This window comes from Grammomys surdaster, unplaced genomic scaffold (genome assembly GCF_004785775.1).
Source record: "Grammomys surdaster isolate TR1022 unplaced genomic scaffold, NIH_TR_1.0 139, whole genome shotgun sequence".
NCBI classification, from domain to species: domain Eukaryota; kingdom Metazoa; phylum Chordata; class Mammalia; order Rodentia; family Muridae; genus Grammomys; species Grammomys surdaster.
The window spans coordinates 9,108,957-9,125,786 of record NW_021604597.1 but is presented as its reverse complement, the minus strand read 5'-3'; the positions used below and the strand labels follow the sequence as shown (position 1 = coordinate 9,125,786).

Genomic DNA, 16,830 nt, shown 5'->3' with positions numbered 1-16,830 from the left:
GAAGGAAGGAAGGAAGGAAGGAAGGAAAGAAGGAAGGAAGGAAATGACCACTGAACTCCAATGACACTGAACAGCTGTTACAAAGTCCACATACTCAACCCCACTGTTAGGTAGTCAGAACGAAGACTATGCTTCATTTGCAATGTGGTCCTATCAGGCTGCTTTATCAAGTGACTAGTGAGAAATTAGAAGAAACAAACCAGAGGGAAGGCTGGAATATTGAGGTGCATGTATGACTCAGTACATCATACACAACAGCCATGAAGAGGGAAAGCCAAGCATCTAAAGAACCAATATCTGAAAGTAGACCTTGTCACCAAAGCACCCTGGCTATATCCAGAGCATTATCAGTCCAGGGACAGACTACAGTGGCTAAGGATGAGAGGACTTCGAGGACCAAAGGAACATGTTTGGCTGTGTCTCAAGATGTAAACTCTGAGAAACAGCTCCACCACCACATCTGCCTGCCTGCTGCCATGCTCCTCACTGTAATGGTCATGGACTCACCCTCTGAAACTGTAGGCCCCCAACAACTTCTCTGGAAGTTGTCTTGGTTATAGTGTCTTATTACAGCAACAGGAAAGCAACTAAGCCAGTAGACAACATTCTGAAGCACAATGAACAATGTACACAAACAACATACAAAAGACTTGGAAGACAGGAAGAAGACAAGCCTGATCTTGGTGCCTACAGAGGGCATGACAAGAGGGCTAGATACTGTAAGAGAAAGGAAGTCACACTCTTCTAGAGTGTGTTGTAAAATAATTTTTAAAGGAATTCTTTAAAACCCCGGTGGCTAGAGAGACGGCTAATCGGTTAAGAGAATTTGCTGTTCTTCCAAAGAACCTGAGAATTTGACTCTCAGCACACATGATAGGTGCTTCACAAACACATGCTACCCAAGCTCCAGGGGAACCAACTCCCTCTCTGGCCTCCACAGAACATACCTGTGGCATACACACACAAAAATAAACAGATAAATAAATCTATCAATAAACAAATCTTAAGGATCCTTTGGCCAGTGAGATGGCTCAGTGGGGAAAGATGCTTTCCTCCAAAGCCTGGCAACCTGAGTTCTATCTTAGAGAGTCACATGGAGGAAAGAGAACTGACTCCTTTGTCCTCCAGCCTCCACACAGGTGCTATGAAGTGTACACACACACACACACACATGCATACACATAATAAGTAAAAAAGGTTTAAAAATCCTTATCTAGGGAATAAATGGGTCAGTGATATAAAGATGTTTGCCTGCACACAGAAAAATAAGTAACAATTAATATAAAAATAAAATTTAGATCCTTGTGTAGATACTTCTACAGTTTTAGAGCCCCTCCCCAACCAAGAGATGTTTGAAGGCTTGGTCTGCAGCCCATGGTGCTATCAGCTGGTGTTGGGACTTTTATGAAGTGAGGTCTAGTGGGAGCATTCCTTCAGGAGGTTGGGGAATCAAAAGTGCTTTCTCTTTTGGTTCCAGGCCATGAAGTTTGTCTTTGCCTGCTATGCTCTCCCACTACGGCATGCTGCCTTGGCACAGTAATGCAACAGGGGCTAACCAATACTAAAAATGGACTGAAGTCTCTAGAACTGTGAGCCACAGTAAAGTGAGCTTGTGAGAGGTTTAACTGTCATTAAACCTGAAGACTTGAATTTGATCCCCAGGCCCCACATGGTCGAGAGAATCCACATATGCAAATTAAGTGATCTCCAAGAATGCACCACTGACAGACACACCACAGACAGACAGACACAAATGATAAATATAATTAATGTAATATAAAAGTGAAGTATATTTTTCCTATTTGCTAAGTGCATGTCTGGACACATATTTTGTTTATCCTCCAACTGTGAATATCAGCGGCATCAATCAATTAACTAATCAAATCAATTAACTAATAGATTTTAAAAAACAGTAATTCTAAAAAATTCATGGTACTCTCAAGTGGAGTAGAAAATGTGGAATTCTAAAGCACAACACTGTTCTTGCCAAGCTATGATGAGCATTAGTCAATTCAGTAGACATGGACCCCAATATCCACATACATTTCCCTGCTTTTCAGGGAGGGACTCTACACTACTTATATAATGCTGTGTTAATAATAGCTCCTTGCTGAGAATCTTTAGGAAGTAAGGTCTTACTGAAGAAAGTAGTTCATCTTTAAATGAATATCAGGACCCTGGTCCATTCCTCCCTCCCTCCTCCCTCCCCTTCTTCTCCTCTCCCTCCCCTCCCTCTCTCTTACTCCTCCCTCTCCTCTCTCTCCTCTCCCCTCCCCCTCTCCCCTTCCCTCCCCCTCTCTCCCCTCCCCTTCCCCCTCCATTAGCACACCACATATTCCCCTCCATGATTCTTCAGATTCACTATAGACCCAGAAACAACAGACCCAGTAACCATGGGATGAAACCTCTACAATATAATAATCCAAAATAAATCTTTCCTCGGCTAAGTATTCTGTCACAGCAATGGAAAACTAACTGACATACTTGATGGGCCCTTGGCTTATACTTTTAAAAACTGACATGTTTTCCTTACATTAAGCAACAAGTTCAAAGAAATTAAGAGTTCACATGAACATGATCTCTTTCACAGCACGACAGCTGCCTCACCCTGGATGGATCCAGCCCATCCAAGTGCTTCTTTATGTAAATACTTCACAAAAAAACAAAAAGCAAAACAGTCCCGACAGACCCTGGCTGAGACTTATGGATCAGTAGGCTGTGCAACAGATACTTGTGTTTATCACATTGTATAAAGTATCAAGAGGCCCAGTACAATCAATCTAATCATACTACAGTCATTTGTCCTGCAAATTTGTGAGTTACTGATAACAATAGCTATTGCTATTAAGTACCTAGTTACAAGACAGGCACTACAAATACTTAATGCTGCACTAGCAATGGGTTCACAGCATCTTATGTCATCTAGCAATCACACGCACCTTTACAAACATAAGTACATTATTCATGGGTACCTCAAAGCCTGCTTGCTGATTTCTCAGCTGAAAGGTTTGATCCTGTCAGCCATGCCCCAGCCTCCACTTGCAAATACCTTCCTGTCTGTCTGATTGTATACCAGTTGTAAAGAGGATACACCTTTCATGAATCTACAGACCCCTCTCCTTCCAGGCAAATCCTGGAGGTGTATCCTCCTCCCCATCAGCCTACCAGCAGCCTTTCAATGAGCACAGAATCCCAAAGTGAGTAAATACACCCACATCCTTGGAATGCAGGCTTGAGGCCAGGGACTAATGATGTGAGGGAAGGTGTAAGACACAGCCCCTGACATCACATAGCAGGCGCCTGAAAAAGGTAATTGTGCCCAAGCACAGTCAAGAAAGAAAGCTCTTATATTTCTAATGACAGGAATCACAAGTAGAGTGCCTAAGCTTGGTGGACTCCATAGGACATGCTAAACTCAAGACTTCTGTTACCTAAGAACTCTCAACTTTGAGCACAATCTGGTATGCCACAAACATAAACAAGAACTATGGAGGTTTTGCGGTTGGGGTTAATGGTGGTACCAGGAGCAGAGACAGAGAAAACACCCACGCTCCTGCTGTCCTGAAGTGCTCTGGCTAGTGCAGCTGGCCTGTCTTTTTCATTACTTGGTACAAAGTCTGTTTACTGGGGTCCCATAAAGAGAAGTGAAAAGCAGCTATTCCTGCCACCCTTGGGTCTTCCCTTTTATCCACATCCCTGAAGCACCCAAACATGCAGCTGCCTCTGCTCTCACACCAGCCATAATCAAAAGCAAAGGCCAAGAGGAAGGAAGTGGTCCAAGAGTTCTGCAAAGCTGAGGGCCCTCCCCACCTGGCGGCTAGGAGATGAGGTCACCAGTAACTGAGTAGTCACTACTGGGAAGCTGAGTGCTCCAGGGCCCACTGCAACTCCCCTCACGGGGCTGCTGGGCCCTGATGCCACCCAGGAGAAGCAGCTCTGAAGCACTGACCAACCCAAAAAACTACATGCCACAGAGGCCTGCACCAGCAGCTGGGAATCAAGCTGCTTTCAAGCAGGCGCAGCACAGATCTGCTGCTTGATCCTTATACTCTATTTCTACTGAAATGCTGCATATCGAGACCACGACCAATCTGTAAACGACCTCTGGGACGTGGGACGCTCCTCATACAGCGCATTCCCACACCAGTCCACAGCACTTGCCTCACCATCAAGACAGTCTGTGAGCTCTGAACTGAATGCTAGAATTTATTTTATACGACACAGAGTTGAAAAAATACCAAAACACAAAACTGGAGTAAAATATAAAGGGTTTTGAGGTTCATTTCCTACCTCCTTTACAACAGCACCCAAGCTGACACAGCCCAGCAATCACAGGGGTCAAGGAAAAGAGCTATTAGTGAAAGTGTGCCCCATGCATGGGCAGGGTCAGCTCCTCTCACCACAGGCAGGGCCTAGTGTCAAATGTTCTCACCTGTGTGCTGTGACTTCTAATGGACGTTAGCTGAATACTGAAGCTGAGGCTGCACTCAAATCTGGACTCCTCACCTCCTACAAGTATGTGATTAGACTTCCCTTAGCCATTACAAACCAGTCGGCAAAGACTGCAGAGAGAAGGGGTTGTGGTCCCCTGCAGCTTGTATGAGAAGGAACACCCCTAGTAAGAGCAAACATCAAACCATAGTGACTAGAGGTTGATAACTTTATCTACCAGCTAACATGCAACATCAATCCTGGACAAGTTATGGAATCCAAGAAAAAAAGGAAGTACATTTTAAAGCTGGGAGAGACATTTCTGAATCTTAACCAACCATTCGATACACTCCATCTTACTAGAGAACAGGTTCATAATGTTGGGTCTTCCAATAAAATATAAGCTATTTTATTACTGCCAACAGTAGTAATTTTTGGAACATATTTATTATCTGTTTTATAATCTCAATGTATATTCATGCTCAAGTGTTATATAACTATGCAAAAACTCTAAGCACACAACTATGATTAACCTGCTCTGAGCCACACAGCTATCATCCAATATTTACGTGTGAATTCCAGGAATAACAAGTAACTCGGTGGTCAGGAAAACAGTGGCTCCTGAGCAAGGCATAGTGGCACACACCAGCAATCCCACCGATAAGGAGGCAAGGCAGGACGGAGTTCAGAAGTCTCCCTGAGCCACAGAGAGACCTTATCTCCAAATAAGAAGAGAAAAAGAAGGAAGCATAAAAAGAGGGAAAGGAAGGAAGGAAGGGAAGGAAGAAGAGGAGAAGGCAGGGAGATAAGGGAGGAGAGTGGACAAGAAACCCTGATAAAAAGTAAATAGACAAGCAAAATTGTCACTTGCAAACTTATACATAAATGCATACCTTAATATAAATGCATATTTAAAAACTAAAGCCATATTTTAAAAATGTTAATGCTAAATACTTAACACTGTAAGTATTTAAACATTGACGTTTAAATATCTAATGTTACAGAAGGGGCTGTCCATGCAGATATACTCCCAGATTAAAAGTTAGTGTGAACTAAAAGTTAACAATAGTTTTTGTTTTACTCAAAGACACATTAACCACAAAGCCACTGGCATCTCTTCCCAGAATGTAATCAATATTCAGATCACTATTAAACCAGACAACTCTTTCATTCCCTTCAAAGTGCTACAACATCCAGGACATTGTCTAGGGCCCATATTGCCCTCTAGTGGCAAATACCACCACACATGCATAGCAGAGAATGCCTTCCTTAAGATGTGGCTTAAATTCTCCCCTGCTTTCTCAGATCAACTCAGTCAGACAGGTAGTGTTGGGGTCTGAATACTAATATCCCCTACAGGATCACAGTTTCCAATACCTGGTCTCCAACCAGTGGTAGTTGGAAAGTTATGGAACCTTTAAGATGTGGAACCTTGCTGGGGGAAATGTCACTGATGGTGACTGTGGTCTTATTACCTGGGCCCATTTCCTAGTCTCTCTACTTCCTGTGTGGAGATGAAATGCCATCACTCTGCTTCCTGACTGACAGGTCAGCTTCACCCTCCTGCTGCCACATCTCCTGCCTGTTATGAAGGCAGTAGCTCCCTTGCAAATAAGCCAAAATAAATTATTTCTTCCTTAACTTCTTTTGATCAAAGTATTTTATTACAACAACGCAAAACTAATTCATATAGATAAACAGATAATATATTTTAAGAGAAATTCTCAATACAACTAACTATACTACCACAATCATCATTTTTGTTAATTTTAAAGAAGAATAAGCTTGTTGGAATTTAACCTGACAGAAGTTCTTACACACAGTGGCTTGTTTGACGTGGCTGCTGCAAAGTTACTGGGCTTCTGAGAGAACAGCGAGATTTTATTCAGAAACATGGCAACATCACTTCTATCCTTGATAAGCCAGCCTCAATACTTACTTTTGGGTAATTTGAGTTTCCATTCATAGGGGTCACATATCAGGTATTCTGTTTATCAGATATTTACATTATGATTCATAACCGCAGCAAAACTGTGGTAATGAAGTAGTAAGGAGACAATTTTATAGTTGGGGATCACCGCAACATAAGGAACTGTATCCAAGGGGCACATCATTAGGAAGGTTGAGAACCACTGAAATAAGGCTTTAATTTTTTTCTAAGGATTTATCTATTTATAATTTACGGGTATCAATAAGATTTGCCTGCATGTTTGTATAGAACATGCATTCCTGGTACCTATGGAGATCACATGAGGTTGACAGCTCCCTTAGAACTGGAGTTACAGATGGCTCTGTGCAGCCATGTGTGTGCTGGGAACCCAGGCCCTCTGAAAAAGCAGCAAGCCTGCAAACCATCCCTCCAACCCAGATGCAGGAAACTCTTAGTTGGCACAGTAAGGCTAAGGGATTCTTGATCCACTTGGGCAAAACCCAAACCAAAGAACCCTGTCATTTGGCACAAAAAAACTTAGCCTGGCAGGCAACTCACATCCAGTGAGAAAATCTCAGGATTCCCGAAGCATTTTATCCACAGCAGCCCTGATTACAGGGATGGAAAGTTTCCATCTTTGGAGACAAGAACACCATGTGAGCTGAGAATCATACAGGCTCATCTGCTCTCCCAAGCACAGAAACTCACTTTTGCAGAGACTCCCAAGAAACAGCAACTCCACTCAACATAAACCTTGCTTCCAACACACTGATCCCTTGTGGCTCCTACAGCCCTGAACCTGTTTTTGAGAAGATAACATCTCACATATTCCCAAAGAAGAATATCCCAGAATGTTGTGTCAGGCCTCTGCTTGGGAACTAGAGCATTTTGGTTGTTTTGTTTCGTCTCTTCTTCCCACAAACCCAGGACCAATGGCAAGCTCAAAAACCAAAGAGACCTAATAAGTCAGCTAAAGTGTTTTCTTTGAAAATGTGCTAAGACTTACCTCAGTATTCCTTTGTATCTAACACAAGCTATATGAGGGCCTTTTTCATTACCAAAATAATACTTTTATTTCTCTGAAGACTGAATAAGAAAACAGTCATTGAATTTTTTATATTTACTATCTTTTAAGATGGAAAAAAATTGAAATTAAGACTTTTCAAAGACCATGCCCCATTTTTATCTATGTGCTGCCCTCTGCTGTGCTATAGACTAAATTACACTCCAGATTAAAGCCAAATAATATTCTATATAAAGTCATCAAACAAGCAACGTACTAAAACTAAAGTGTACAGATGATGATTAGAGGCTAAAAGTATCCCCCCATCAATACATCAAGGCAGATCCAACCCAATACACATCGCACTGCCATATGGTGAGTCATCATGGTTCCAAAAGAGAAAGACCTGAAATGCATCTGCTTTCATAAGACATACATCATGCCAAAGACTTTGCCAGAACTTACTGAATGAGAAGAAAATAAGACAGAAAAAAAGAAAAGTAATATTAAATACCTCTTGGTTATCTTTGTTTTGGTTTGCCCAGAAAATTTTATGATAAAGAGTCTCCATTGAATTGCTGGAATCAGTTCGGTCGAAACAATGACGATCTAAGACTTCCAGTGTGTGTAAAACCCGACTAATAGTCACCCCTAGATTCAGAAATTAAGGAGACAGTTAAATATCATAGTAAAAAATGATCATCCAAGGGAAAGTGATTTGTATTCTCAGCATATACTATCAAAGAATGTCAAGAACTAAAGCAGACACTCTAGACAGCCAGCAGCTAAAGACTTAAAGCTCCTTCACTCGTGTGAAGTACTCTACAGGAATGAGAGAAAGCATAAAGTCCACTACTCTGACGCACTCCCTCTCCCATAGTATACTGTACCTGCCGTCGACTCTTGACACTTGTCAAATGACCACCGAACTTCTACCGCACGGCCTCGTTGCTTTATCTGCTGCTCTACCTCATAAATCCTTGCCCTAACCTGAAACATAAATACTTCAAATTAACATGCCCTCAGAAACTCTCCATGGCCGCCTAAATCATATCAAGTTTTTTTTTTCTGTGAGTACAGTACCCTCTGGTGAATCACAATCTTAACTGTGTCACAGGAGACATAATTCCTGCATGAGTTGTGCATTTTTAAATTGAAAACTGATGATTTGGTTCAATAATAAATACTTATTAAAACAAACACCTGAGGAAAATTTAACAAGTGTAATCGTTTTTACAACATGGCAGAGATCTGAAAATCTTTGAACTGCTGGTCAAAGCAAGAAATGAATGAGCAACACTTCAGTAATTTACAGAAACAACTTAGTAAAAGACAAGTATCTAAGTATTAGTCATAATCCCAAAACTGAAGCTGCATAAGTCTTGAAGCAAACTATGCAGCACAGATAAAAACAAGCAATTACCTAAACATATTATTCCAGGGCTCACAATCGGGACCAGAAAAATCACCAAAACTGCCTGGAGAGCAGCTGCCTGGATACCAGAATAGTCTATTAATATTTGTGTTTTAAAAAAAAAAGTGCGGGGACCAAAAGTTGAGAAAAATCCCGAAAGTCCCCTAGAGACATGGCAGAGCTAGGACAGGCATTTAGGTATCTCAGATGCCTGGCAAAGCATGGGCCACCATACCCAGGGACTTCTGGGCAACGAGAACATTCATAAAAGCGATGAAGCAAATGTCTACCTGCTGATTGAAAGCTGTGTTCCCACCCGGCATGGGGAGGCTGGACGGGGCAACCTGCAGCAGATCCAGGGGAGAGCCTGGGTTTGCGATCTTATTTTCATTTGTGGAATAATTCCACACCAAGGCACTTGGGCAACATAGAGTGACAGTCTAGAAATAAAGCAGAGATGTTCCAGACATTTAGAGGAAGGAGAAAAAGTACTTACAGCAACTTCAATAAAATTGACGCTTTCCTACACATAACAAGGTTACCATTTCCTATAGATGATTTAAAACTACAGATGTCTTTTCCCATTCTTAGATACCCAGGTGGCAAGACAAAACTTAGAGTCACCACCACGGCTACTAAGAGTTAAAGTATAATTGATTAGCTAATATTCCAACACAATAAATGTAGGAAAATGAACAAAATAAATTATTTGTCACTTCAAATGATTCTTTATTGTTATCAAGAAGGAATACAATTAGGGTATTAAGTGCTAAGATTATAGCTTTAAAAAAAAATATTTAAAAAAAAAGATTATAGCTTTAACTTTATTTATTAAATAATGTGCCTTAAAGCTTTATAAATGCTCAGCAGACAGTATCCCAATACAGGAATAATCCAAATTATTCTATAAATATCTGGACAACAAATATTTTCAGCTTTGCAGACCACCTACAGTTTCCATCACACATTCTTCTTTGGTTGTTTGAGCCGATTCTCAGATCACGGGCTAGATTTGGTCTAGAAAATGTAACTCACCCAACTCTATCTTAAACTTTTATAAACACTTTTTAAAACTCAGCAGCTTATAAGAAGCAGTTTATACAATCATTGCAGCTGTTCATGAGTTAGGAATACCAATCAATCAATCAGTCAATCAATCAATGATGGTCTCTGTATCTCCAGGCTGGCTCTGAGAACTTAATGACTTAATATGTCACTATTTAACACAGTTCTTAAAGCCAAACTTACTACAGTGTCTTACTACTTGAGATGTTTCTAAAAGAATAAAACTGTGACAGTAGTTTTGTTACTTTTGTTGTCTGTTTCTAGACTATAATTTCCTGTTTGTCTCTCCCCACCTAGTACACCCAACCCTCATACTCTCTTTGATGGACTCTGATCATCACCTCTCAACCACACAGGCCCTTCAGATCAGAGCGTCATTTCTCACCACAAGCTCTGTGGGCAGCCTCAACCTATCTGAGGGCTTGGACCATCTAAGAGGCCTTTAGAACTCAAACACCACCCATCTTACCAGTTGTCTGCCCTAGTCTCCAGAACTAGACATGTAACCATCTCTTGAGCATATCTACTTCAGGGTTCTACTAGGAAAAAAATCCTGGTACCCTTTGGTATTTACGAGGTACTAGTTCCAAGGGCCTTCTCAGATATCCACACGCAAAAGATGCTCAATCTCTTATCTAAAAATTACATAGTATTTGCATATACTCTGTGTAATCCCCCTGTATACCTCAAATCATCTCTTCATTACATAAATGGCAAGCAAATAGCTGTCATACTGTGTTATTTTGAAAATAAGAGGAAAATGTCTGTGTGTGCTTAAAATAGGTAACTTTTTTTTCTGAGTTTTTTCAGTCTTCTGATGTGAACTCAGGGATACAAAAAGATCCAAATGCTCCCAAACTGACTAACCTAGATGTTTCCGAACATATTTCTTTCCCTCATCTCCCTCTTTCTGAGCTGTCCTCTCCCACAAAGCTTTCCTATGTGCAATTGACAACTGACAGCATCACTTCCCTGATACCAAACCAAAGGACACCTAAGCCTCAGGCCCATGAGAGTCTTCCACTCACTCACTCCCCCCCACCAGACTCTATCTGCACACAGGATAACTAACCAGTCCTCTCACCATTTGCCTATGCTCTTTGCCCTCTGCCAGGAACACTCTTTCCACTGAAACTACCAAACCTCTACAGAAGTTTCCTAGAAAAGCCTACTTGGCTTTCAAGCTGAGCCAGAAGTTCCCTTTTTAATCCCCATCTCCCCATTAACACTTAGCACACATATGATACGCAAACTACATTCTTCTTATGAGAACAGTGAACTCGACCACCATCAAGACCATGTCTTCCAGAATAGCCTGATTCCAAAGCACCCTGATAAAGAGTAAGACACAATAGGTGGCAGCTCTGGGGAGGAACTGTATTCATGCCTAACTAAAGGACCCAGAGCCAGCACGCTACTGTGTTCAAGGACAGCACAAGCAACAGTGACCGACTATGAAGAAACAGAGAGGCACCCAGCTGACCATGCCAACTGCAGACACAGAGATGCTACCAGAGATGCTATCTCGACAGAACGGGAACACAACTGACTTGAACTGTGGGTTCTCCTTGAAGGATGTGCAACTAACCTGCTTAACCATCCTAATGACAGGCGACACTCATGGATTTGGCAGCACTCACCTGGAATCACAGCATTCAGGAGGCTGAGACTAGGGCAATGCTCTAAGTCCCTGCCCAATCTAGGCTACATGGTGAGACCCTGTGTCTAAGTCAGCAAAAACACCACAAAGGCAAACCCAATAGTTTTCTTCTGCATAAATACAACAAATCTCTGTGTGATCTAACGAACAGAAAGAGATCATCGATTTCCAATTTAAGTTACCACATCTCCCCCACAATGAATTTTAACATAAAATAACACTGGCCATTATGGACTTACCTGCAACATACAACTAAGTCCATAAACCAAGGGGCCATGCTGTGCACAGGAAAGGAAATCCGAGAAGGCCAGCTGCACAGGGCTCATACCGGGCCCAGGGGTGCCAGGACTGGGGGTCCCAATACTCGTGTTGTTTGTTCCGATTATCATGTGGGGTGAGTGAGCAGCAAGGAGGTTGGGGCTATCACTCAGTAGCAAGGAGAGACGCCGGGCACAAAAGTATGCTAGACGACGAGACAGGTAGGCTGACTGAACAAACTCATCTGAATACTGAGAAGCAGAAGGAAGGCAGAAATCAGTCATGTCTCATGCTTCAGAACAACTACTTCAATTTGTCTTTCCTTCTTAGGAAGAAAGTCGTAAGTACAATAAAGACCAATGTTATGAATTTTTTCCAGTAACTATTAAGAAAATAAAACAGGAACTGCAAAGATAGCTCATCTGTTACAGAATGCTTACTGTGTGGTTCTCAGCACCTCCACGTCAGGAGGCTCACAACTCCAGATCTAAGGGATCAACGCCCTCGGTCCTCTGGAGGCACCTGCATGCATGCAATGCACATAAAGGCACGCAGGCACACACACATACAAATCTTTTCAAAAGAATAATTAACATGTCACATTTAACACAGTATTTTCCTTTTTGTTTGTTTGTTTTTTGTTTTTGTTTTTTTGTTTTTTTGTTTTTCGAGACAGGGTTTCTCTTTATAGCAACACAGTATTTTCAAATAGTATCACTTCAACAAGTAATTAATATAAAAGTATCCAGAGTATAAATGTTTACATAAAGACTGAAATCCAGTGTGCATTTTACACTTACAGTGTATCTCAGTTCATGGTGGGTAATTCTCAAGTGCTCAAACGCACTATCTGATGAGGGGCTAAACAAGTCATGCAAGCACAAACCATCCCAGGGGATCATTTTGGGGGAAACACAGCCTCTTCCTGTATGTAGTAGCTCCGGGGGGCAAGTGTAAGGGACACAAAGAAAGGCTGCCCACTGATGCACTTTCAAGTCATCTGAATTATCAATATCTCTATGTATTACTTTTCTAATAAAAAAATCAGCCTCATTCAAATAACCTGTATTTAATAGATTTTTGACAAGTTAGTTAGCCCAGTGGCCTTAGAAGCTATCAGAAGAACGCAGATGATTCTCTGCTACACGTACATGGACCAGTAATACAAATATTTTGTGTCATTTAGTATGATTTTCCCCCTCTCAAAAGGGATGTCTTTCCCCTTTCTACCTCGGCTTACCTAATCATTCTTATCAGACACATTTCTCACCATAATGGGTGGAGGAGAGATCTGCCATACCTGCAACATGAGAGGCAAAAGTAGCTTCAGAAGGCTGTCATCCACTGGTCTGATCTTCTCCAAGACGTCCAGGATCCATGTCAGATACTCATGCTTTTCCAACATTCCTTCCTTAAATGAAGAAAAATTACACTGCTGATGCCAAAGAAAACCTAAGTTTATTTTAGGTACACTTAGATGTAATTTCAACTCTGGGTTTCTGCTAGAGTAACTCATTCTCACAGTCCATGGCACAACTGTTTTATTTTGTCTGTTTTATTTTTGTTGTTGTTTAGTATGCATGGTCTGGGGTTTTATTCTTGTTTCTGGTAATACGCTTCAATCTAAACCAATTTTTTAAAACGCTAATAGATATTCAAAAGCCACCACACTCCAGGCATGGCACACCCCAACAAGACATCAGGCAAGAACTCGTTCTCAAGGAGGAAATGGAGCTAACAGTGACAGCTCTGTACAAAGACTGCTCACCGGCTCAAAGGTCTGAAAACTCCCATCATGCTCTGCACCCAGAATAATTCTTAAATCACTCTCAGATTTGCCTACCTATAAACATATTATTTGAAATATCAATTTAATGACTGAATTAAATCAATTTAGTGGACTTTTTAATTAAAAACAACACATAAAACAATTCTATACAACCATGCTGAAAAACAATTACATCTCTACACATTTACAAAATGTCCCACTGGAGCGGCATGGTTTTTTTTCTCTTACCTTTTTTTTTCTTCTTCTAACCAAAGTCATTTGACAAGTCTACTACTACTGAGTTACATCTCTAAAGAAGCCGTTAATCCTGACAAGTGTCCTCTGTCAACTGCCTTCATACACACACACACACACACACACACTCACACACACACAAGGCATAGTCATAATGTCATATCATAGATTTGTGTTATGATTCACAGCATTAAAAACTCTTCAAAATATCAGATAAGCAATGCTTTATGAAAATTGTATCGTATTTTAAATTTTAGTAAACATTTAAAATAAATTTATAGCAATGTATAATGATGTAACTTTAGAAAATGAAATTAATTTTAAAAAGGAATCCTTGGATTGGGGAGACAAGTCACAAAGTAAAATGATTGCTGTTCAAACCTGAGGGCCTGAGTTTGATTCCCACCATCCACATTAAAAAAAAAAAAAAAAAAAAAAACTTTTAAAAATCAAAAACAAATAGATGCAGGATAAACCTGCAATCCCGGGGAAGAGAAGTTGGTAAAGGCAGAGCCTTGGAGCTCGCTGGCCTATCAGCCTGGACTATGCCTAAGCCCAGTGGGAGACCTTGTTTCAAATACCAAGATGGACTGCTCCTGAGGAATGCATCAATACTCAAGGTTGACCTTTGGCCTCCATGGATCCATGCCAACAGACAAGCAATAACACATACATACATACATACATACATACATACATACATACACACATACAAACATACATACACACATAAGAAAACAAATTTTTTTAAAAAAAATATCATGGACTTAATAGTCAATTCTCCAATTCTTTTGCCTACAAATTCCTATTCTTATTTTCCACATATGTAAGTCTCCACATGTGTACACTAGGGTATCTTTCACATCTCAGAACACAGTAAATTAAAATATAAAGAAACTTTTAAACATTGACATCAATTTCCGTCATTTTAAGATCTGCTTTCCATTTTAAAATGACAACCTGGCAGGATACCTCAGTGGGTAAAGGCATTGGACACCAAGCCTGGAGACGTAAATACAATCCCAGGAATGCACGTGGTGGGAAGAATATCACACTGATTATTTTCTGACCTGTCCATACATGCCATAACACACATGTACACATACGTGTACACATGCACACATAAGATTTAATAAACGTTGCTACTATATTAAATAATCTTTCTAAAAGCTCTAGCATTCTGAGAAGACACATTTCTGGGATGCACACTACATCATCAGCTGAGTAAAAACCATTAACTGCAGAGCTGAAGCATTCAGTATAGAGCTGGGGTTTGCAACAGCTGTTTCTAATCATTTAAAAAATAACAATGCTGCCTCACAAAAGAACCCCATGGCTTTTTGTTGGTCTGTTTGTTTGTTTTACTATTTGAGCTACTCCTAAAACTCACTTACTGCCTAGATATTATAATAAAAGTCCTAAGAGGAATGTTTAAAAACCACATTTTTCTTTCCTCTTTGATTAACATAATGGATACTGAAAATCTGGGCTAATAATGAGACTTGAGCTGAATACACCTTCAGGTGTACTCAACAAAGTAAACCTGAATGAAAACAAACAACACCACAGCTGACCTCTGCTGGCCAAAAAGAATTACAGCAGCTTGTCTGGGTGAGAATTCAATCGTTCCTGGTTGCCCATAATCTGCCCCTTAAATTTTCATTTAAAGATAGATCTGAGCTTAATGAAGATGAACTTTATATAGAAAATAGTTCAGTGGCAGAGGAGATCTGTCATAATACAAGAGGTAACAGCACAAAGCTGTTTCTAAATAAATATATCTAATTTACAAAATAACGAGTTTAAGAGGGTTATACTTATTAGCACAATCACAAAGTAATTAATGGCACTAAAATACCTAATGGCACAGACAATCCGGGTTGAATATGTGTAGTAAACTGTCATTGCAGAGCCTATATGTTACTCTGAATGCAATGTAAGAAATGTGACTTGCACTGTAGTGCATGGCTGTAACCTCAGCCCTTGGGAGGCAGAGCCCCAGCACGGTCTATATAAGTGAGTCCAAGGCCAGCAAGAATTTGACTCAGAAATTTCACTCACATATAAAAATATCTTTACATACATACATACATACATACATACATACATAATTTAGCACCAGAAAATACAACTATAGACATCTACTAGCATGTTCTAGTCAACCACAGACCACATAAAACAGGTATATAACTGTACCATTAGTCTAATCTAGAATATAGCAGGTTATACCATTTACATATACTCTGTGATGCTTGTACAATGATAAAACCCATTTCTCAGCTAGCAACCCATTTCTCAGCATGCATTCTTGTTAAGCATCACATGATTGTACATGGGAGGTGTCCTTTTCTTGCACACCTTGGTCAGATTACCTGGAACAAGTGAAATGCCAGCTTCTCGTTGTACTCCCACTGCTTCATGGCTTGCTCAACCTCTGGTGGCACAGGGACAGGACCATCACCTGTACTGGAAGCCATGTGGTAAAAGTCAGAGATTTTGACCAACTGCTCTCTGAGGTATCTGGTAGATATCTGTGTCCACTCTGCATTAAAGAAAGAGAGGAGAGGGAGAGAAAGTTCTAATTGTAGACACAGCTGTAAGAATTACACTTCCCCCCTGATTATTCTGAGGATACACTTTCAAGTCTAACATTTGTTACATAATAATGATGTTTGCATGTGCAGCCATCACTCGGAAAAAGCATGCCCAGAACCCGGCTAGATCTCAGGAGGACAAAACCATCCCACTCTTGTGCTTCTGTGACCGTAACAGACATCTGTATATGAATGTCGTATGTGTGACAAACAACAGTTAGTATCATAAAACCACTGAAGGGTCAATGGTAAAACAGAAAAGCAGAGAATAACACTTGTAAGAAACCTCACTACACCAAACTTCTCAAATGTAGCTCTTAAAGTGGGCTTTCTTTCCTTTCCTACTCCACGACAAGTGTCAAACACACATGCATTGGCTTTTTGTCTGACTAAAGGACTGACATCCACAGGCTGAACCATAAGCTTCCCAATTTAGGCTGTCTCTGGGATGA

The 16,830-nt window shown here is 40.6% G+C and overlaps 1 protein-coding gene across 1 annotated transcript in view; it reads right to left on the bottom strand.

The window, feature by feature from the left end:
* Nucleotides 1-16,830, bottom strand: part of Med12l (mediator complex subunit 12L) — a 292,238-nt gene that overhangs the window by 213,565 nt on the left and 61,843 nt on the right. Inside the window, exons 6-11 of the mRNA XM_028763676.1 lie at nucleotides 16,157-16,326; nucleotides 13,062-13,172; nucleotides 11,743-12,012; nucleotides 9,069-9,218; nucleotides 8,255-8,354; nucleotides 7,879-8,015 (exon numbers count right to left, since the gene is read on the bottom strand). Coding sequence (XP_028619509.1) covers nucleotides 7,879-8,015; nucleotides 8,255-8,354; nucleotides 9,069-9,218; nucleotides 11,743-12,012; nucleotides 13,062-13,172; nucleotides 16,157-16,326 — 938 coding nt within the window. The remainder of the gene's footprint in view (nucleotides 1-7,878; nucleotides 8,016-8,254; nucleotides 8,355-9,068; nucleotides 9,219-11,742; nucleotides 12,013-13,061; nucleotides 13,173-16,156; nucleotides 16,327-16,830) is intronic.